At 36.2% G+C, this 23,144-nt stretch overlaps 2 protein-coding genes across 2 annotated transcripts; both read right to left on the bottom strand.

Moving 5' to 3' along the window:
* Positions 1 to 4,268: 4,268 nt before the first annotated feature.
* On the bottom strand, positions 4,269 to 6,430 carry tmem14a (transmembrane protein 14A). The gene is made up of 5 exons (XM_030156328.1): positions 6,328 to 6,430; positions 5,376 to 5,458; positions 5,157 to 5,258; positions 4,951 to 5,038; positions 4,269 to 4,835 (listed from the first exon to the last, which is right to left on the bottom strand). Exons 2-5 carry the CDS (start codon positions 5,449 to 5,451, stop codon positions 4,793 to 4,795), a joined length of 309 nt encoding a protein of 102 aa, XP_030012188.1. The 5' UTR covers positions 5,452 to 5,458; positions 6,328 to 6,430; the 3' UTR covers positions 4,269 to 4,792.
* Positions 6,431 to 7,092: 662 nt separating this feature from the next.
* agpat5 (1-acylglycerol-3-phosphate O-acyltransferase 5 (lysophosphatidic acid acyltransferase, epsilon)) lies at positions 7,093 to 22,528 on the bottom strand. Its single transcript, XM_030155563.1, has 8 exons — positions 21,666 to 22,528; positions 20,559 to 20,628; positions 20,361 to 20,476; positions 20,154 to 20,243; positions 18,491 to 18,581; positions 16,737 to 16,898; positions 11,587 to 11,710; positions 7,093 to 9,272 (listed from the first exon to the last, which is right to left on the bottom strand). The coding sequence occupies exons 1-8, from the start codon at positions 21,882 to 21,884 to the stop codon at positions 9,047 to 9,049; spliced, it is 1,098 nt and encodes a 365-aa protein (XP_030011423.1). The 5' UTR covers positions 21,885 to 22,528; the 3' UTR covers positions 7,093 to 9,046.
* Between the last annotated feature and the right edge of the window lie 616 nt (positions 22,529 to 23,144).

Genomic DNA, 23,144 nt, shown 5'->3' with positions numbered 1-23,144 from the left:
CACAGAAATTCAGGTATTTACTGGAAGAAATATCTACTACATTCTGTTCATTCCTAGTTTGTGCAAGGTTCACTGTCATGTGAAAGTGGTTGTACATTATTACAGGGTGCAGAAGATCTGTTACAGAGTGTGCTGTGATTTGTGGACGATAGTGTACAATTATTTCTTTAAAACAAGGGTTTTTTTTTTCCCCTTGTGGACATTGAATCTTTACTGTGGCCGTTGTCTTTATCTAGGTTATTACCTGTGTTTTTTGTTTTTACGGTTGTTTCCAGTGTTGTGGTGATTTACCTTTACTTTTTTTTTTTTTTAACTGTGTTTTTACTGAGTTTTGACCGTGGAACTACTTCATGGAGTTCAATCAGGTGTCAAAATACAGCAGGACTAATTTAGAAAAAAAGAGCCCAAAACAAAACTTACTGGGCCCAAATTAAAATACTAATACTAATATATACTTTTTAACTTCATTTTAGTTAATTTTTAAAAAACTTTTTCATGTTATTTATTATGTTGTAAATATTTTATTTGTTTTTGTTCATTTAGTTGCTTATTTTTGTTTGTTTTTCTACATTTTGTTTTTATCTCCCTTTTTTTTCAGTTTTGTTCAGTTTGTGGCTTGTGGCCTTTGTCTTTTCTTTAGTCACACCATGGTCAGGATTAACACTTGAAACACCACAAACACTATTATGTTTATGCATTTGGCAGACGCTTTTTCCAAAGCGTTAAGAGGAAGTAAATCAAGAATAAAGACGTGGTGCCAGGCACAACAAACCCCACCCCATGTATGTATTTCATCCATTATAAGCAAATGGGAAGAATGTAAAACATCGTAAAAAAAGGGGAACTTTGACCCACCTTTCCCAAAATGTAATGATATCTATTCTGGGTCACTGGCAATCTATAAGCCTTAATTTGGTATGAATTGAACCAACAGTTTTGCTTGTAAAGTGTTAACAAACAAACCGAACCAAAAACAATACCCCTTGCCTCCCCTTTTGGGGGGTGGGGTAATAAGTCAGCACATTGAGATAACATATCACTACTTTGGGTCACTAAATTCCTGTAATTTCCTGTTTGCTGGTTCATTTATTACCTGACCTTAACTTCACATAGAAGATTATATTGACTTTGTTAGTCATGTATCTACGTAAAGCAATGTAAATGACTCAAACATAACCCAGTTTATGACTGTGGAGTAGCTTGAATGAAACTGCACTAACAAACTGCTTAACACGACTGAATTAATGCAACACTTTAAAAGAATTTTTCTAAATAATTCATTTTATAACTGATTTTATTGTCTTGTCCTCATTTGCTAAAAATTATAAGAATTAGTTTCCAAGTGACATTGTGTTGGTAAATGTTTCCTTTTGAAAGTTGTATATAAACCTAATAATATTTCTTCTAATATTGTAACTACTTATAGGAAGATTTTTGTTGTATACATAATTAAATTGTTACAAAATAAGTTCACACAGTAAATAAGAAAACCTGTAGGAATGATAGTACACAGATAAAAATTGTGTTTCTTTGAAATCCTAAAATAAATGCCAAGATTTACGAGGGCCGTTCAATAAGTTCATGGCCTCACCCAGAACAGAACAACACAGACTGATAATTTATATTTTATTTTTCAACATAATCTCCATTTACAGCAATGCACTTGGTCCATCGATGTTCAAGCATCACTATCCTATCACGAAAGAATGTAACATCCTGTATTATAACAACCAGTATTTCTGGGTGAGGCCATGAACAGCCCTCGTACTGTGAGAAAAACCATTTTAACCCTGTTCACTGAGGTTTATGGTCACATGAAAGGTTTATCAAATTGTCAGTATCACATGAAACTGAAGACCTACAAACTGGACTGATTCCTGTTTTTATTGTGGTCGTCAACGTGTCCTTGGTCACACTATCATTTGTCAAGACGGAAAAAGGTCCAAAGAAAATCCAAGTCAGCGAGAGTTTCATAACCTAATATGGAACTTTATATCACTGATTTCCCAATAAACTTCTTTCATTTCCTATTTTATTTCTGACCTTTGCCCTTACATTTGTGCTTTTCACAATGTCATTATAAAAAAGATGTTAGTAACAGATGAGTGAAAACTTCAGATTTGAGACAGTTTTACCTGCAGTGAGTCTGCACTTCACTGTTGTCATTTCACAGGGTATGAGTGATAAACCTCTCAGGTGCTGAAGGAGCATATTCACCTGGTGGGAGATAAATTAAACAAGACAAATATGCTGCTGTCTGGATACACACTGTTTTGTTGTGATTAACTGTTATTTGACAGATATAATACATTTATATTTACATTTATGCATTTGGCAGACACTTTTTTCCAAAGCGACATACAGGGGGAGATTAACAATTAAGCTCTCTCTCTCTCTCTCTCTCTCTCTCTCTCTCTCTCTCTCTCTCTCTCTCTCTCTCTCTCTCTCTCTCTCTCTCTCTCTCTCTCTCTCTCTCTCTCTCTCTCTCTCTCTCTCTCTCTCTCTCTCTCTCTCTCTCTCTCTCTCTCTCTCTCTCTCTCTCTCTCTCTCTCTCTCTCTCTCTCTCTCTCTCTCTCTCTCTACTTTATTTGTAAAGCACTTTAAAACAACCACAGTTGACCAAAGTGCCATACAGAAGAATAAAAAATCAAAATAAAAAACTAAAATACAAGAATAGATTAAAAAGACATAAAACAGCTGTACAATTAAAACAACTAAAATAAAAACATTAAACCAATACCAAATAAGACAATAGAATAAAAATAATAAGACATTCAAACATGGAATATTTGAAAGTGCTAGGACAGGAGGTGCTCTCTGAAGAGTTGGGTCTTGAAGAGCTTCTTGAAGATCGGCAAGGATGCTCCTGTTCGACATATAATAATATAGTAGAGGCATTTTTACATGTAAAAGTATGCAACCAGTGCGGTGTATGTAGGACTTGTATCTGTAGTGGGTTATTTATTGACTGTGTCCCTGGTTAGGCTTTCATCAAACAATGTTAAAACAAACACAAACTAAGGCTGAATGCATACACACTGACACAGATTACAAAACAGTCCAACAATAGTGCAAGTTAAACAAACAAAAACTAGAAAAGCACTCAGAGAGCGCAGACCTCCACCAAGGCAGATCAGTGGGCCCCTATGCCACCCCCCCCCACCCCACCCCACACACACACACGATCACCACCAAAATGTAATCATTTGTTCTTTGTGCCAGTATCAACATTTCCTGAAATTTTCATCCAAATCCGTCCATAACTTTTTGAGTTATCTTGCACACAGACAGACAGACAGACCAACTCCGGCAAAAACATAACCTCCTTGGCGGCGGTTATAAATACAAAAACCAACTGAACAGCAAAAGCTTAATGACAGCTTAGATCAATGATATGATTCAGTGTTTACAATTTTCTTTGTTTGAGCCACAGTTTTGTCCTTGTCTTGAAAATGTTTTAATTAGTTGACATTTTTATTTCTGACAACAAAGTATCCCAGGTCAGATCTTTCAGAACTGAGCAAAATGTTTGTATTTTCTCCACTAGCAGCTCCCCTAAGGGTGGATCCTTGGAGAATAAATTTGATTGTTAGCATAAAACAATGTAAAATAAATATACACTTGATAGAGAATCAATGACTGCAATTGTTTCTGTCCAGGTAGTCAATGATATATATCAACCTAACTTCCAACCCAGTAAAATGTCTTTAAGAGATAAGTTATTGGTGACATGGGCAATAACAATTATCCATTACACAAGCGTAAGGACTTGCAGAGCAACCATAAACACAGAGATGAAAACTGCTCCATGTAAGGTGATGCACTGCTCTACATGAACCCTTATATGGTGAAAGATTCCAACAGGTGAAGGGTTTATTTCACAGTAATGACTTAGCAGGTATGATCCTGCTTATTACATCACTGTTAAATAAAGAAATAAACAAACTGAGTTCAAAACAAATGCTAAAAGTTATTTGATTCATTTGAAAATTATTTGTTCTGTTTAATAAAACTCCTTAGATTCTGTGATTGAAACTGATTGAAAAAAAAACAAAAAACAAAACCCAGATGTAATATAGTTGGTCAATAAGAATCAAGAATTCAGCAGTAGTGTGTAGTAATATACACCAACAAATCAAACCTATTTAACACGACTGAATGTTGATAATACTTCACAACAATAGAACTACAGATAACATTGTAAATAGCTTATCCTGTTCCTTATTTCTACTATCATGTCCACATTTACTAAAGATGACACAGCTTCATTTCTGAATCACATTAGTTTATTGAATTCTTATATTTACAAAAGATGAACAAACATACTATTATCCCTGCTGTTTCATGTCATTATTTAAAATTCTTTTAAACAGCGTCATAGTGCACACACGATACATTTACTCACAGTAGCTGTGCTGTCAGTAGTGTAAATGAGTAAATCTGTGAGGATAATACAAAATGTATTGTAATATTTAATCATTATGTTTACATATGCTCATAGAATGCTGTATGTAAATGTAATTACCCAAACAGATTTTGGGCTTTACTGCAAGAAGCATCTGTTTAATCCTGTGCACTGGTAGTTAAAGCAAGGATTAAAGTCACATGAAAGGTTTATGGTCACATGAGAGTTACATTGTCACATAAAACTGAAGACTTGTTTTTGTACACCAACTGGAATGACTCTTAATTTTAATGTGCCAACTGGAATGACTCCTTTAAAACAAGGATCCTGTGTTTATTCATCTGTAGAGACAGGAGACCTTTGCTCTGTTCTTTGTCGCGTCCTCACTCACACCATGATTAGGACTAACAGTCGAAACACCATAAATAAACTGCAAGAAGAAAACACATCAGGAATAACAATATTAAGTGTACAGAAACATATTATATGACTTCATATCATTGCATTGTTCATTAAACTCCTCTAAAATCTGATATTTTTCTGACCTTAGCCCTGTCATAATGCCAGCAGGCATTAACTTCCCAGATTTCTTGTATCTCAATCCCATTATGATGGAGAGGAGTCCTGAAGAAACTGGAAGAAAGACAACAGTGAGTACTGCATGATACCAACTGGCATTTACACCAAGCCTCTAATAAGATGTTAGTGTCAGCTGCAGACAATCCACATTTCAAGCCAAACTCATACTCACACATCAAGACTTTGATGTCCTTTGGGTCACTTGAGATGTTGTAGGCACCATAAGCAGATAACCCACCAAAAACCAAACCCGCCATCAGGGACATCACACTGCCTGTAAAACACACACAAATTCAACTATTAGAGTGAAAAATTGGCATCTTGATTATGAATTCTCTTTGCTTAAGTTCAGTGATCAAATAAAAAAAGGGCATAAGTATAAATTTCAAACCTTTTCTCTTGTATCCCATAAATCCCCCAAAGGCGATGGCTGCAGCATAGCTGAAACCAATCCAGTCGACTGCCATCACAGAGCTGTGTACATAAAACAGTCAGTGCTGGAATATAACTGCATTTAACCCAATTAAATATTGCACTTTTTCCTCAACTACATTGTCTTACAGTTTTGGTAACTTTTATACAAGGACTGTTTTTTTTTTTGTTTTTTTTTTTGAAGTCCTGAAAAGTTTAGTTTTTAGAAATTCTCCCTGGACAATGAAACCTCAAAGATGATAGTCTTATACAATATGATACACTGCTGTATATTGAACTGTCATCAGTAAAAATGGGCTAAACCTTAAATATGTACAGTATTAAAATCATTGTTAAATGTTAAAAACATTGCATGTGATAGTAAACACTATCAAAGACTATTTCACTCCACAATACCTACAACTAGGCTAAGTTTTACTTATAAAACCCCAGTTATCTTAAGTAAGAAATGCAGAGGAGGTATTCTTGGAGAATTCTAGTAGATTATTCTGAGTAAAAATAAATGTTTTGGGTTGAAGTATTAATAGTGCATATTTAGCCTGCTAGTTTTCTGACATTTTACACACCAAACCACTATTTAACGGTTAAATGTTACCTAAAATGATCACTATTTAAGGTCCAACAGACTTTTAAACGCTCTCCAAATACAGTGGAAAACACGACAACATAAATCATTATGAAACACGTTATTGAATCGTTTCTTAGTTACACTGAAGGAAAGCTAAATTAACACTAGTTGTCGCTGTACGCCTTATAAAGTATGACAAAAACAGCTGACATAGATTGATATTAGGTGGAGAGGCTCACCCATATTTACAATAAAACTTAACTCCATGTGTAGAACGGAATGGTGTCTTTATTAATTTACGTATTGCTTTTATTTGTCCAGTCTTAGTGGATTAATTACTTACTTTTAGTCCAAACACGACGTGCAACAACACTCACGACTACCTTCAACCTCCTAATACACTTCCTGGTACCGCCCACAAACATTGATACGCATGCGTCATGTGGACAGCGGTGTGTTTGGGGAAAGTAGGACATTAAAGATCACTTCTTTCTCGTTAATCAAATAATATTAAAAAAAAGATAAATAACATATCTGGATTTACGACATTTTTATTTCAACATTAGGTACATGCAATATATATGATATATGATATTCATATTCAGTATATTTGTAATTGTATGTAATTAAAATGTATCCACTGCTATTAACAGTTAGACTATTACCTTTCTTAACAAGCATAAGTTTCAGTACTGACAGACACTTCTGCACAGGTCATATTGAATTTTAACTCTGGTGTGGAACCTTTTTCTTTTAAGCTACACCAAAAGCATGCATTTCATGCAAAGGTTTTTTACAAAGTAAATTTGCAAATCCCCACATTTTTAATAAGTTAACTATTGTTCTTATCAGATTGTTTCATCTGGTGTTTTTGTGTATTGCAGTTCTGTTTATCTTGACTGCACCTTGCAATAGTTAAAAAAAGGTGAATTTATTATTGCTTACACTGATTTCTCATTTCACGTGACTAAATATTGTACATTTGACATTTTATGACTTGGTATTGTGTCCTATAGTCTTGGTGACGTTATACATCTTGCCTCTTGGACATCATAACTATATTAATGTGCTCTAGGCAGAGAGAAAGAAAAAAGAGAAAAGCCAAATCTTCCCAAAGAAAACCACTTTATTTCACTCTGATCCCCATTCCCAAATCTCACATACATTAAAAGGTTTCATCATTTCATAATAATCCTCAAAAAGTGTAAATCAATGCATTCTTTGAGCAAAATAAGCCACTATGAACTGTAGACAATTTGACCACAGGCTGCAGTGAGCAGCAGCTCCAGCAGAGCCTCCATGCAGTCAATCACCTGGTGGGAAAAGAACCACTGTGGTCCCCCCCGAGTGAGGAATGAGGACCAACTCCTCCAAAGAGAAGGCACGCATTTCCAGGAACAGTTGGCATTTAAATACAGTCTACATAGAGTTTCCTGATGTGTTACAGCCAGATCTTGTCAGGATAAAAATGACTATAAAATGGCTGACGAGGGTTGTTGAATAACAAGGAAGGATTTTTCAAGTGAGGTATTGGAGTGACATGTAAAAACACTTATTATACCATTCACAAGAAGAAAAAGTATCTTAGACTAACTCTATAGGACGAGACTCATATGTAAAGTGACTTGTGGAAAATGCAATGGTTTTGTTATAGTAAACAACAATGGACATACAGTGCATTTAACAATACAGTGGTGTATATAATACAAATGGCTTTGAGTGCACAGGAACCTGTGAGAAACTGTTAACATGGCTTTGTCAGCTTTTTGCTAGGTAGATACTTCAGTGTGAGCTGTAACATGGTATTCAAAGTAACAAATGCATATAAAACATCTCAAACGGTGATGAAACCACTATTTTAAAAAAAAATTACACATTCAGAAACAAAATAAAAGCAAAAAAAGTACACATTTAGAAACAAAATAAAAGCAAAAAAGTACACCTTTAGAAACAGAAAAGCAGACATGAAGTTTCTTTGCCGTCATAAGTGCTGGCGTTTAGAATAAGCAATGCTGTAATTAACACACTTTAGAAACAATGGAAAACACATCAGGTTTTGGCAATTGATTGAGGTTTTAAGGTAAAGCTTGTTTTTAAGTTAGTAGAACATTGCATTTTTTCCATGCGCTCCTCTATATGAGCTCAGTAACGTGTTCAAAAATAACAGTATGTTTTAAAAGGACAATAATACGAGTAGAACACTCATTCTTGGATGTTTTCCATTAAAAAAAAATATGAAGGCAGGTACTTACATAAGCAAAAATTATGTATTTTTACAGCTACGCACACATTGGTATGAATTAAGGTCAAGTCAATATGAATATTAATGGTAGACGATGTAGCTGGTGTCATTCTTATGAACTTCAATAGAGGACTGCATGGCATTTATTTTGTTCTATTAAAGAAAAAACATTGCTTTACATGAGCAAAGTGCATAATCCTCCAGACATGGGACTTGGCATAAATAACACAAATTACAACCAACAGATGAGTCAGTGCACTTAATTAACAATAATTAATGACCCACATACGTAGGCTGGTGTAATGCAAGTCAATCACATGGTTGACCATGGTCGTTATTACTTTGTTTAAAGAGTATTCATCACTCTTTCATCTCAAATTAAATAATATCTAGAATACTTTAAAGTGGCCGATGGTTGATGAAAATGTGAGCATGCAAGAATACAAGTTTGGCTAAATTTGATGAGGGGCATTTTTTAAGAGAGGTATATAGCTATGTTTCATTTTAATGGTAGAGATAGGGGGTATTTCTGGGATATCTAATACTTTTCCATAAAACCAGTCGTGTTTTCTTATTATTTCAGGCTGCAAATCCAAATACTGCGAGGGAACAAGTAGCACAAAAAGCTTAACATTTCTCCCTATATCCGTTCAGCTTTTGGCTCAAGGTCAACAGTGAGCCAGACATGTGGGACAAACTCTGAGCCTCTTACCAGATGCAGCTCTGGATCTGCAACACACCTCGTGTTGAGATACAGGGAAATGGCACAGTCTCTCCATGTCTTTTGTGCGTCTCCTTGGGGCAGCCTCTGCCCTGTTCGTTAAGGAAAAACATTCACCCACAGCCAGCCCAGAAGTGTCCCGTACACCCAGGTTCTCACGTACAGTTTCCTGCCGCTCTCCGTCAGCAGCAATGGCAGTGTCAGTCCTCCCAGGATCATCACCGATGGAAAGGTTTTTGAGAAGTTCAGCGGGGAATGTCTGCCCTCCCCTGGGAACTTGCATATTTTGTCTGCATCCTGTGACTCGTAAAAATCCGTCAGCAGCCTTTGAAAAGACAGACAACTCTCTCAGGAATTCATCATGGAAATGTATCAGGACTAAAACAGAAACTGCACAAATTTGTGACAAGAAGTTCTCATCAGGCTTTTTACAGCTGTTGCAGCAAAAAAAGTGCACTCCCTGATGCTTTTTGTGCCTGGCCTGATCAATAGTACTATCAATAGATCGCTCATTTCTAAAAGAAAATGTATCCAAATCAGAAAAATTTGCTAAAGGATGTTGACCTCAAACAGAAACAGTTTTGATTAATTATCTTTGACTTGTATTGCACTAAAAACAAAAAGTATTGAAAAGTATCACTTCGTTTAATTCTTGCAACACATTAACACTTTCAGTGCCATGGGCCGATTAAATCGGCTTTACGAAAACAACCTGTAAAGTGCCACGGGCCGATCAGATTGGCTTTGGAGAACACGCCATATTTGTGTACAAACAAACCATCCACCCCCATTTCTTTCTCACATTTCGATGACGTTTTTTCTGTGTCCCCCTTTTGAGACCAAGCAGACGGGAATTTGAGGTCACGCGACCGAATAATATTTTTATATCTTTTTAATGTTTCTTATTCTCCGGTGTTTCATCAGAGGGAGCCCTCCATGCCGGGGGGCGGCTGTGGACTCCGGGGGCTGTGGCGCCTTCTCTCACTGGGGTCCGCTCCTTTCTGGTGGGTGGGGGTCCCAGTTGGCCCTCTCCCACTAGTTGGGATGCGGGGCTGTGTTGCTGGTGCCTGGTCGCCGGGGTCGGCGGCTGCCTCCTGGTGCGGATGGCTCCCTGAGACAGCGCCTCCTAAATTGATGTTTTACTTTTACTTGTACATTTTTGTTCTGGTCTACCCGTGCTCAGTCAGTCTTCTTAAGTATGTGTGAGCTTGTGGGTTTGCATGTATATGTGTGTGTGTGTGCGGGTGAGTGGGTGGGTGTGGGTGGGGGGCGGTACTGATTTTTAAACTGATATGTAAAGCACTTTGTGCTACAGTTTTTAATGTATGAAAAGTGCTATATAAATAAAGATTATTATTATTATTATTGTTATTATTATTATTATTATAAATTATGCAAATTACGATCAATAATGAATCGGCTGCGTCCGGTGCGTTTTGGATCTAATCAGCAATCGGTCGGATGTTACCGAGCGGTTTCCTGCAGGATTCTTCAAATATTATAAAAACGATGCGAAATACTGAAAAACGGCCAAATTCTGTGGCACTTTTAAGGCTTATTAGCCCCTTAACTGTCTGGCACTTAAAGAGTTAAAAAACAAAAACAAATTGGGACAGGAAAGCATTCTCCACTTTGTAATGTTGCCATTTAATTCCTCAAGACTTAAAAAAGACATTTAGCTACTGAAAATACCTAGGGATGAAGTGTTTCCATTCTGTCAGCAAAAATGAACTTTTGTTTCATTATGTGCCACACATTCCTTTTTGGGCACAAGTCGGGGCTGCATCAGACCAGACGTAAACCTGCATCCTTGTCGTCTTCAGCCACAGCTTTGAAATGACATGACTGAAGAAGGTAGGAAGAGCGGTTCCAACATCTAAACATACTTTTCAGCATAGATAGTGCATCATTTAAGTGACGACACTTGAAATACATTCAGGCTGAATCTTTTAACTCTGCTCTTCACTGTAATGGGTGAAATATCAAAAATCCTGTAGCTTCATTTGCGACACTGCTTTTTAAACGTTTCAATCATTTTCTTTGTCGACGACCTTCAGCCTGTCTTTGCTAGTGAAAGGCTAGATCTTTCCTGGATTCTGCTTTTGAACCAATTGCCTGTTTACGTCACAGTTATTTACTTCATTATTTGTGCTAAATTGCTCTTGTCACTTTTTCTTGAATGTGCTGCAGCATGAAAGTCAGGAATGGAAGCGTATTTACAAAGGAAATAAACCTGACAAGAAAAAACATGAAATACTGTATGTTGTGTTCATTCCATGCACAATGAAATACAAGTCAAAGTGTATTTTAATATCACTGAATTTCCAAAACAGGAAATGCAACTTGTAAACCGGAATCCACACCCAATTTATTTTGATTTGGGGTTATAAATCTACAACTTAATGACATACTTAATCCGCAGGGGGGATTGAAAATGACTAAACCTGTGGCGCAGGCAGGTTGATTTTTGCTCGTTATTTTTTGGTCTTGCAGAGATCATACAGAAGGCAAAATGCACATCTGCGCTTAAAAAGCTGCAGAGGTGCATCATTAAATAAACTCACCATATTAGTTTATGTTTTGACTGGAATGCACAACGTGTAATTTTGGCATGATTAATCGTTCCACTATCCACTTACCGGTCCTTGATCTCGAACCGCTCGTGCAGCCACCTGCGGAAAAACAGTGGCTCTGGAGGAATTTCCTTTATGTCCACACGTTCGAAGTGTATGTGGACGCGGGGACATTCTTTGCACAGGAATTCTGTCAAACACACACAAAAAAAAAATAAAAGACTAAACAAAAACAGGAAGGGCCTTTCAGCAAAACGGCACGTAGGGTAAGAACTTAAAATCAACACATGGTGACATTGACAGAGTGCGGCGGCTGTGACGCTGCGATGCCAAGGCCTGAAGATTAATGAAGTCAAACACCAGCAAGTTACAGAAGCATGGTCACACCTTTAACATATACGCCACTGGAGCGATAAACACAAAATAAAATCCCCTCAATGCCTGCCGCTAAACAAAACTGTATGATTTTTATTATTTTATTCATTATATTCTGCACTTCCTGCTGTATTGCTGTTCTTTTAAACTACATGCATACCTTCTATTTTACCATTTATTAGAATATCCAGCTTTTTTTGCTACAGTAATCCTGTAAATTCCTCAGTTGTGAAACTTGGATATCAAGTCTAAGTATAAAAATCTGAGATGGTGTGAGAAACACCAAACATCCCTTTTTCCTTTTGAGTATCATTTAACAGTTTCAACATTAAATACAATGTCTGAATATTTCATCTTTTATTGTCATGGTTAAATTAACCCATAAAGACCCAGTGCTACTTTTGTGTTGGTTCCCAAATTAATTTATCTTTATTTAACCTTTCTTAAATGACTTATCACCATTTATTATAATATTACACTCTCCATTATCCTTTGCATTTTTGTGAAAATCAGATATTTTCCTATATTTCTTTTACTGATCAAGTACTTTATTCGTCATGCTAAGATTACATTCAAGGGTTATATTACCAGAAACAGAGAAAACCTGAGAAAAAGTGACTTTTTCATTCAAATCTATCACGACTTGAACATAAACCCAGTGTCTCCATTCACTGTCATTTATTAAACTCCATGGGTTTTACTGGTGAATCAATGCTAAAGAAGAAAACGTTGTTTCCATGTTCACCACGGAGCATTTGAATGTCCAAATGGGTCATATCTGATGACCATGAAAAAATGAAAAACTGAATTTTACACCAATTATTAATTTGGATTGATAGGATTAGTGGATGAACAGGTATTAAACACTTTAGATCAATAAGTGCTTTTGGTCACTGGTGTATATTTGGGTCTTTATGGGTCAAACAATTCTGGTGCCATTAGCTGCATCTAATCCCACGTCTCTCCTCTGTGTTCCCTGCCTCAACTATCAAAAATAAAGTGGAAAACATGCAAAATAAAACACTAAGAGGGGTGGAAAAAAGATGTCTGAAAGTATGAGAAAGAAAAGGTGAAAAGAGAATGCCAGTGTCGAAGAGAGTCAGGTATAAATTGTTAAAAACACTCAAGGCTACACGTGTATCCCCAGAGACCTTTTAGTTCCTCTTTCCACAACATGCATTATTTTGAGGAAACTTGGCACAAAGTCTCCAGATCGCTTAACTGATTTTATATTGACCTTCAGACACTTTAAGTGCCGGTTTAATAAACACTGACATCCCAGTGAAAGGAGGTTGATGTGAATGGAGACAGTAGGAGTACAGGGACATAACAACATCTAATATATCAGCAAAGTCCAATGTCATTGGAGACTATATGATGGGAGACGAAGTCCAACTACAGGATTTTAATAAAGAACATCATCAGTGAAGCTGTCAAAAGACTGATCTTGTTCATGTATAAGTTTGACGGTGTTTTCATTGCAGATTTACAAGAGGCAAAGAACCACAAGTGTCTTCTATATAGCAATCGTATGACTTAAAGATCCACTGTGTAATATTTAGTGCCATCTAGTGGTGAAGTTGCACAGTCAGTGGAATACATCTCTCATCACCCTCCCATGGGGCAGCTGCAAAAATATACTATTTTTCATCAATTCCTTGAAATATAAAAAATCCTGTAATAAATTCAAGTCACATTGTTTTTTCTTCTTTCTCGTGTTAAACTGATGTCTATATTTAGAATATTTTCTATGATTGTTATGTGATTTTTTTATGTTTTAAGGCAGGGGTATCAAACTCATTTTAGTTCAGGGGCCACATTCAGCCTAATATGATATAAAGTGGGCCGGACCAGTAAAATAATATAAATAATAGCATAAGAACTTCTGAGTAAAAAAAAAGTAAATTCCGTAATGAAAATGTTTACATCTACGAATTGTACTTGAATATAACATGAACAAATATGAATAATCTGAAAATTCGTTAGTAAAATAAGTGCAATGTTAACTGTATTACGCCTCAGTTTACCATTTATACATGTGAATCACAACTTAGAGATCACAGTGGATCTACAAATACACAAAACATTAAATAACAGGGAGAATATTATCAAAATTCTACATACTTCTCTGAAGACATTTCAGATATTCGCATTTTTTGTAAAAGGCTAGTCTGTAAATGTCAACATTTTTGTGTAATTTTACAGTTTTTTATACTAAAACAAAGAGACAAATTTACAGTTTTCATTATTTATAGGTTATTATGATAGTATTTTACTGGTCTGATCCACTTTAGACTGACATGGCCTAAAGTGATTTTAACATCCTTGACTGCTAATATCTTCAATGTAATTTTTGCAATTCACAAATTCATCCCAGGGACCAGATCGAACACAGGCCGGATTTGGCCCCCAGGCCACATGTTTGACACCTGTGTTTTAAGGGGAGGCATTTGCAGATGTCATTTTTGGCCTGCTAACTTTATAATCTTTTTGTATAAAATGTGGTAATAAACTAAACCCAACCAATATTGTGTAAACTGATAATCACATTTACTTATTTTTAAGAAAAGCCAAAATTCTGTTTGTTTTGAGCTTCTTTACTCCTCTATGGCAGAAAACTGAATATCTTTGACATTTGAGAACATCAGGCTGGGCATAGAAAAACACTTTTTCACCATTGTCCTGACATTTTATAGACCTAATAATTATTTGTGAAAATAATTAAAAGATTAAATCGCCAATGACAGTAATCACTAGTTGCAGCCTTGGTCATGAACATTCATGAGGCTCTAGGCTTCTTCAATCAGCCAAGAAATGAAGGCCTTCTATTCACAAATAGTCAAGGAGGTTGCAGCCCATTATGCATTAATAGTTAATTCCGTTTTGTGATTACAGTTAAAATATGCCTCATTATGTCCTGCAATAATAGACCATGAGAATAACAGTTTCTACTGATGTGGAAAAAAAAACTGATGAAACAAAGAAAGAAAAAAAAAACCAATCTGACGCAGAATTTGGCTTTTGCAGCTGTGCCTCGAGTCACTTCCACATCCTTCTGAAGTTACTAAAGTCATCTTCACCACAAGAGAAGAGCGGGAAGTGCGTGATGAGAAGAATGCTTTTCTGTTTGCTAGAAACACATGTATGTTTATTCCTGACAGAAACGGGATGTTTTCTTTTCACATTCAAACGCCTTGTTGACCTGGGAACACAGAATAATCAAAAACGCCTGAACACACAGTCAACCTGTTTACAGGAAGACAGGGCTTCTAATAGTTAATGTCTGTGATTGTGTGTATTCCTGAAGGTCAGGGTTAAATACAGATGACAGCCTACTAATATAAACTATGACTTCATTTATATCAATATTTAAATACTTATATGTATCTTAATGATAGATAGATAAATGAATTAAAATCACCTGCATTTATGACTGATCCCATATTTATTCTCCTTGTCTCTGATCTGTCTTTACAAATTGTTGCTAACCTAATTCATAGAACATTTGTAATTTTATTCTACACTTCTGAACGTAGGAGAAAAATGGATCTCTTCTTCTTATCACTATTATTATTATTTAACAGACTTCCGATTATGTTTACCTTTTTCCTACCCTAAAGGGAATCATTTCCCAATATTGTTTCGATCACATTTACACCTGAATAACTTCCTTGGAGGGTTCTGACATTAAAATAACACATTCCAGACCAATGTTAGTTTAGACAAATTACAAAAGGTCCCATTTCAAAAGGTGGTTAAATGGAGACTAAGGCTACAGTGGTGTTGGCTTCAAGGTAAAAACAAAGAAAATTAACAGCTCTCATACCGGACATATCTCACCAGTGTGTAGGTTTTCCTCTCCCATTCATGTTTTTAAAAGGATGTACAATTTTATGCATTTGTTTTTTCCTCCTAATTTCTATTGTTCAAGAGGCAGAGCCTTGTTATGCTTTTTATTTACGTTCATTTGTGAGACCTTTTACAGGTACCGCAATTCTTCAGATAAACACCGGGATTTGGGTACAAGCTCGTTCTCTAATAATAGATGAACAAATAAATGCTGGTTCTTAATTATGCGCCTCTTAAAAATAATATGGATGAACTTCTAGTGGTTGTCATATAATGTGCTCCCAGGTAATGGTTTAATTCAATACATTCAATAATGTAATCCAGCTGTTATCAACGCTTTATTGTTCCAGATCTCTCATCTGAAGTATTATTGTCCAATTTCAGCCACTGCAGGTGTGTGTCTTACTTCATCACCAAAACTGGCATTTGTAGTAGCTTAAAAGTGAATTGGGAAGACATCATTTACAGAACAAAAGCTCTGTTATCCACTGAAACACTACAGGGCTTTAATTTTTTGATGGTTAAATAAATGTTTTAGAGAAGTACAGTGCGGTACTTTCAAAACTGTGAACATGAGCGGAGCAAAACCAAGTTTCACACTAATATGGCAATTTACAGTTAGTAATAACATACTCATTCTTATATAAGCCTCCTTAAAATAAATACCAGTGTCTCCTACGGATCACAAAAATACAGTACATTCATTAGAAAGTTTCACATTTCAAATCATACTAAAGCACTTGCTCAACATATTAACTGTTGTTTTCATTCCTTTTAAGGGTCACTGTGGATGGTTATGATAATTGTTAAATACTACATATTGTGAAAGCTTCTAGGACAGCTGCGGTAACATGGAAAATCTCAGCCTACTCTAACAAATGAAGACAAATTCTTGCAAGGCCGAATGTAAATCTATTTTAAGGTGCCTGTTGGATTAAAAGCTGACTCAGATTACGACACAGGAACAAGATCAGCCTCACTCGCCTGCCTACCTGGCATTGACGGTGCAGGTTTTCTGTGAGTGTTGGTGTTCAGCGTCCCCTCGTAAGCTACAGTGATGTCGTACACAGCGTCCAGGTGGCCCCTCATGGTCTCGATGGCTATGTGAGAGGCTTTCATTCTGGGTGTCAGAGTGTGCCTCAGAACAGCCAGACCTATGGAGAAGGCAGTGGCCAGAAATGTATGAAATGGACATATGAGGTGACAAAAATATGAGACTACATCACAGAATAGGGATGCAACGATATGAAAATTTCACATCACGGTTATTGTGACCAAACTTATCACCGTTATCATTATTATCGCGGTATTGTTGAAATTGTGCTCAAAATGTTCAATGTTCAAAAAGTACTAATACACACACTGAAATAATTTAACCAAGTTGTATTTTGAAAAAACAAAACAAAACAAACAACAACAACCTCCCCCCCCCAAAAAAAAACAAAAAAACAAAAACAAAAACAAAAAAAATGGGCACAATGTACCTTCTGTTGGCAGAAACATTCAAATATTAACCCTTAGTGGTCTGAGCCTATTCTGGCCATTTTTTTTAAGTACTTTTGATTTTGCCTTTATACACTATATAAATATCTGTCTTTTCAGCACAACTTCATCTATCTCATCTGTCTATTATTTTTTCACTTTAACCTACTATAAAAACACAAAAGGACAAAAAACACAAAAAATATAAAATCCGATTTGAAAAATATGTATAATTTATTGCATAAATAACACAAAGATGCTTAACGAACCTTTTCAAAGACTTTAAAAGTGAATATTGGTTCCAAATATTAGGTATATAAAATTAAAATTGTAATCAATTAAAACTATACTCAAATATTTGGCATAAAAGCAGATCTTTACATAGGCATTTTTTCTCCTTAAAGTGCGGTAATCAAACACGGTTATCACGATAATTAGAATTTAAACGGTAATAATAACTGTCTGCAATTTTACCGTGGTTTATCATTATACCGGTAATCGTTACATCCCTATCACAGAAGTACACCTACTCTCTACATATGATTTAAAAGGCTGTAATTCTATGTCAGTACTCCTGTTTGGGTCAGTTACTACACAGCCTGTTTGTTTTGTTCCATGTAGCTCCAACCCCTGCTCACTAATTCCAGATCATGTCATGTGCACATGTCTGCTCTCCAGACTGGTTTATTTGGATTAATGGGGGAAGGTGATATTCAGAGATAGGCTTAATCTCTGCAGAGTGGATGCAGTTTGAGAGCCGACTTAATACCACACTACACAACATAATAATCATGTTAATGCAGCAAATTCAGTTAGCTGTTAAATCTGACAAAGAAAGGAACATTGCACTGAAATACAAGCGCAGTATAAACTTGCTGAATTTATTCTTTATGCAAAAACTAAAACTGATTTTTTCTTATTATAATGAGGCATGATTTAGTGATCGTCAAAGCAGGCACTAATCTATTCATAGATATTCATAGGGCACTTTTTATGCTAATTGTTTTTGTGTCCAAATTGATTGCTTCAGTTTTTTCCACAGTTAGTATATGACTTTCCAGGTTTGACATACAAATGAAAGGATAATAAAATTCATCCAGCGTTGATTTATTCTAGTAAAGTACTACTTACTAGTCACAGCAGTAACACAACAACACTTCAGCTATTTTACAAAGTGCAAGCACCATCAATTACTATGAATTAGAATTGAATTAGCATGCAAGAGTAAAGCAGTCAATGGCTGCCATCGCCATCAAGTTAGTACCTTCTTTTGCAGCGAAAGCCTGACTGTCAGCGATAACATTCTTGAGCTCTGGATTATACCGAGTTCCTTCGGGGAAAACGACAAGGTACATCTGTGGGAAGAAAAACTTGTGAAATTAACCCTTTTCAGCTTTCTGGCACTCATTACACTGGCTAAAGGAAAATTTGCTGAGCAGGAGATATGGAAGAAAAACTAAATTCAGTTCTGGATCAGAACAGAGTAAAATGCTGTGCTGCTTTAGGAAGGTCAGACCATTACAAATTATAGAAGCACATAAAATATAAATGCAAATATGATACAATATTTAGGACAGTGAAAACAGGTACTTCAGGAAACTGCTATGTTACACAAATACAGCATTTTTTCCATTTTCTGCAAAACAATAGGGCTGCAAATGGTTTTTCTACCAAAGAATGTCAGGAGTCAGTGCAGATAGTAACTGACAGATAAGGTTATTCTGACTGCAAGGGAATGTATCAGCCCAAAAGCTAATACTCACTCCGTCCTATGTAGATTTTTTTTAATTACCTCCGCCAAGGAGGTTATGTTTTTGCCAGGGTTTGTTTGTCTGTTTGTTTGTCTGTCCGTTAGTGTGCAACATAACTCAAAAAGTTATGGACAGATTTTGATGAAATTTTCAGGGTTTGTTGGAAATGGGATAGGGAAGAAATGATTAACTTTTGGGGGTGATCGGGGGTGGGGGGGCCCATGGGGGGGCCCACTGATTAGCCTTGGCAGAGGTCTGCGCTCTCCGAGTGCTTCTAGTTGATAGTTTAATGTTCAAGTCCCCATTTATTGATTAAATACTCTGAGTTTGATGCTCAGCAATTCAGATTTGCATATGTAGGCATTTCTTACTTTGACTTAAACACACAGGAGGGAATAAAAGAAAAATAAATACTCCATAACTGTACTTTTTCATAACTGAATATTTTTCTGGTATCTGTACTCTTTTTTCCCCACATTTATTCATTGTGTTTTAAATACAGAAATCTGTACTTGCTAGTCCTTACATTCTCATTCAAATTTCATGTTTAAATGCATGAGATAGCTTTTTTTATTTTGCACCTAGAACCAAATAAAGAGCACTGTAGTTTATTTTAGAGATTATGTCAAAGTGGGGTGTTTGTGAAAAAGGTTCAAGTTAAATTGAATCAACTGAAGGGTGATTTTCTACTTCTGTCAATGCAAGATTTTGAGTATGTTAAAATTCTTTACCAGTTCTTCACTGCAGAATTCTCAACGCTTATCTAAAACACAGTCGAAGGCAAAAACACTAATCTCCTGGAGTTTAAGCCAAAAACTGATCAACACAAGCCCTTTCGACACAATAACACGGCAATGAGGCCTAACTGCGTCTGTTTTCTGATTATCCATTTTGTCTCACTGCTACTGCCGTCATCAGATGTTCAGTTAATACAAACTACTTAGTGTGGGAAAGTAGTTTTACGTCAGAATCCAAATTACAAATAGCGCACTGGGGAATTATTGAATGATTAAATCTTGACCCAGAAAAGTGGTGAAGTGTAAACAAATAAGACCCATTTTGAGAATAAGATTTGTCTTCAACATCTTTGTTCCCTGCTGAAATAATTAAATGTTGCACTTTTTTTGTCTTTGATGGATTTTGTGGCTCATAATAACATTGATAAGATGGACTCACTGGTGCTCCTGATTCAGTTTGCCTGAGGAGCTTCTTCTTCATTGCCTTTTCATTAAACTTTGTGCTTCGTTTGACGTAGATTCCCCCGTGCTAAAAGAAAAAAATAATCTGATAAGAACAACAGTGGGAAAGGGGATGTGTGTTAAGTTTACATCCTTACATCTGTATGATACAAATGGTCTTCAAATGCTCATGCTGGTTACTTACTTGAGAGAAGTACCATCCATACAGCGGGAGCCACTTGAGTCCATCTTTGAGGACGTATCGGACATGACCCAACGCGTTCTGCCTGATGGCTAGCATGTCAGCAATGATCCAGTCCGCTGGAAGAAAGGCCAGAGAGTTTTGAGATTTCATTAAACTTCACAAGTGTGCATTTTAAAGCCTCTCTTTTATTAGTATTACCTGTACACTGATGATTGGAAAGGTAGATCACATTCTCTTTTTTCTTTGGTATGTCTCCATATATAATAATCTATAGCAAAAGACAAAAAAACAGATTCCAGGTTAATACAGATATGAAACCATATGAGTTGTGCTATTGATGAAATCGAGAAAAATGTTATGTAGCAATCAAGTCATTACCAGATGTCATATTCATAATTTTTATGATAAAATAAATTAAATGAACTATTTTGGTTCTGATGAAGTCATCTCTCTTATTTATTTACTCATTCATAATGCTTCCTGTTTCATTACAACTGGAAATAAAATTTTGTAAAAATAGTAGTGAATTGTGCTTTCTTTCGCAATCCACATAGAAGCTTTTCAGCATAGACTGTGTTTGAGTTCCTCTAATATGTGACAGCAGGTTTTTCATTTTTATTAACATATCTCATTCCAAAAACATCAGCTATTGGTGTTTTTGATAACTAATAGTTGATACCAGCTTTGGCTATGAAAATATAGAAATAAATAAAAATACTAGTCACCCCCTTAATTAAAAAAAAACATCAGTTATTAAAACGTTCTTTTACAACAAACAATACAGCCAAGACAGCCACTTACCCTAAATACCTGCTCTGCTAGGTACTAGGAGTGGCAAGTACAAAAGAATGCAGACCATCTTGACATACATCTAGTTTATCAAGCTCTTGTTTAAGTTTAGTCTCAACAATAAGACTTGACCTGGGAAACTAAAATTCCACATTAGACGCATACATCTAGCCTGATCAATTAGGCAAGTCATTAAAAAAAAAAAAAAAAAATCAAGCACTTTTTAAAAATGGAGCTGCTGGTGGAAACAGCGAAACCATAGAGAAATAATCCATGTGGTTTCAGTTTAAAGTTAAATATGCAGATTAAGGATGAGAACTAACTTTATTGACGTTTTACAATCACAGACTACATAAAATCCTTTGTCTGGGGGCAAGTAAAGATTTAAGTTTAGCAACTAACACTTTGGGCAAGTGAAAAGATAAGAGTCTGGTTTGTTTAGCTTTCACTCAAAACCAAAAATCGATATCAATCAATATATACTATTTGCTTGATGTGTTTTTAGTGAAGACCCACCTCCACTCCTGTGTAGTTTTCGAAGAAGAAGAGGACCATGCTCTGGTAGATACAGTACAGCTGGTCGTCCAACTTGTGATACACTCTTGCTGGTAGGACAGTTGACAGTAAACGCCAAGTCCCCCAGGACAGTAGATAAGCTGGAGCTGTCCCCAGCATGATCGTAGCTGGAAACCAGTACCGTAAAGAGTATGTGTGCACGACCAGGGAGAGCAGCATGTTTCCACCTCTGACTTCACTCAAGTGCCTGAAATCCCTGCAATGGACTGCAGGACCAAGTGCTACACTCTGCAAAACACTGTGATTAAGTTCCCGACAGACCGCCCTATCTGTACCACACCACACCTGGCCTACTTTCAGCACACCTGTCCCGATAACTCAGCATAAGAAAGAAAAGTGAAAAAGCTGCAGCGGGAGCAGAGTGAGGCGAGGAGCTAGCCAGCTAAAGCTAATTTTAACCTTGTGTGCAATCCAGTTAGCCAAGACCGCTTAAGTGCTAACATCCGCCCATATCGCAGCAGAAAAACTAAATTAACCGGCGTTATCTGATTAGAATCATTATCTCGGAACAGCAAAGCAAAACACGACCTCAACCCGGACTCCGTACATTTACTTTAAGTTAGAAAAACGCGTTAGCATCTAATAACGTGCCCGGCTGCAATAAGTTTTTAATAACGCTTCTCCTGAAATAAAATGTTTTTTTAAATAAAGATACTGTTACAAACTGAATCCAAAGCCTGTTCGGAGCTGTTAAAAAATACAATATTTCATAAAGTCTTGTCTAGTTCCCCTAATCTTGCTAGCTGTTCATAAACTAACCGCTACCTTCTTGCAGCAAATGTCACACACACGCCTCCCTACGTAATGACACCTCGTAACATCGACGACGCTGATTGGTTGAATGACGTCATAGAATCCAGCCAATACGAGGATGTGCTCCTTGAGCTCCATTGAGCATAATGTAACAGACAAAACTTCACAAAAATGACTATGTATTTATTTACTGGCGAGCCTTCCCTTTAACCCTCCGGTATCCCGTCCAGCAAGGCCCTTACTAAGCACCAAGTGTGCGTTTTTCGCACATTTGTGGAATAATGTCAAAAGAATTGTCATGCAGTTTGTTTTTAATTCTTTTACACTTTTTTCTATTTCATCAACTTGAGCCGTAAATAGAAATACCAAATAATCAATAACTGTCACATTTTTTTTAACCCTTTAAATGCTGTGTTTGTAAAGTACACAAACCATTTTTTTTATGGAAAAAAACACAAAAAATATTTTTTTTTCAATATACTACATAAAAAGTGGATCACATATTACTTGATTTTTGCAGCCTGGCATATGTCAATGATTAACTCCAGCACTGGTTAATTACTTTATTATTTTTGGCGCTAGGTCAAATGTTCAAAAATACTAGCATCTGTCACCAAGGGTGCCAAAAAGGCACACCTATAAATCAAACTATTAAATATTATATAT

This window comes from Sphaeramia orbicularis, chromosome 15, assembly GCF_902148855.1.
Source record: "Sphaeramia orbicularis chromosome 15, fSphaOr1.1, whole genome shotgun sequence".
Classification (NCBI taxonomy): domain Eukaryota; kingdom Metazoa; phylum Chordata; class Actinopteri; order Kurtiformes; family Apogonidae; genus Sphaeramia; species Sphaeramia orbicularis.
The sequence above is the reverse complement of the archived record's forward strand: the minus strand, read 5'-3'. Positions and strand labels throughout refer to the sequence as shown.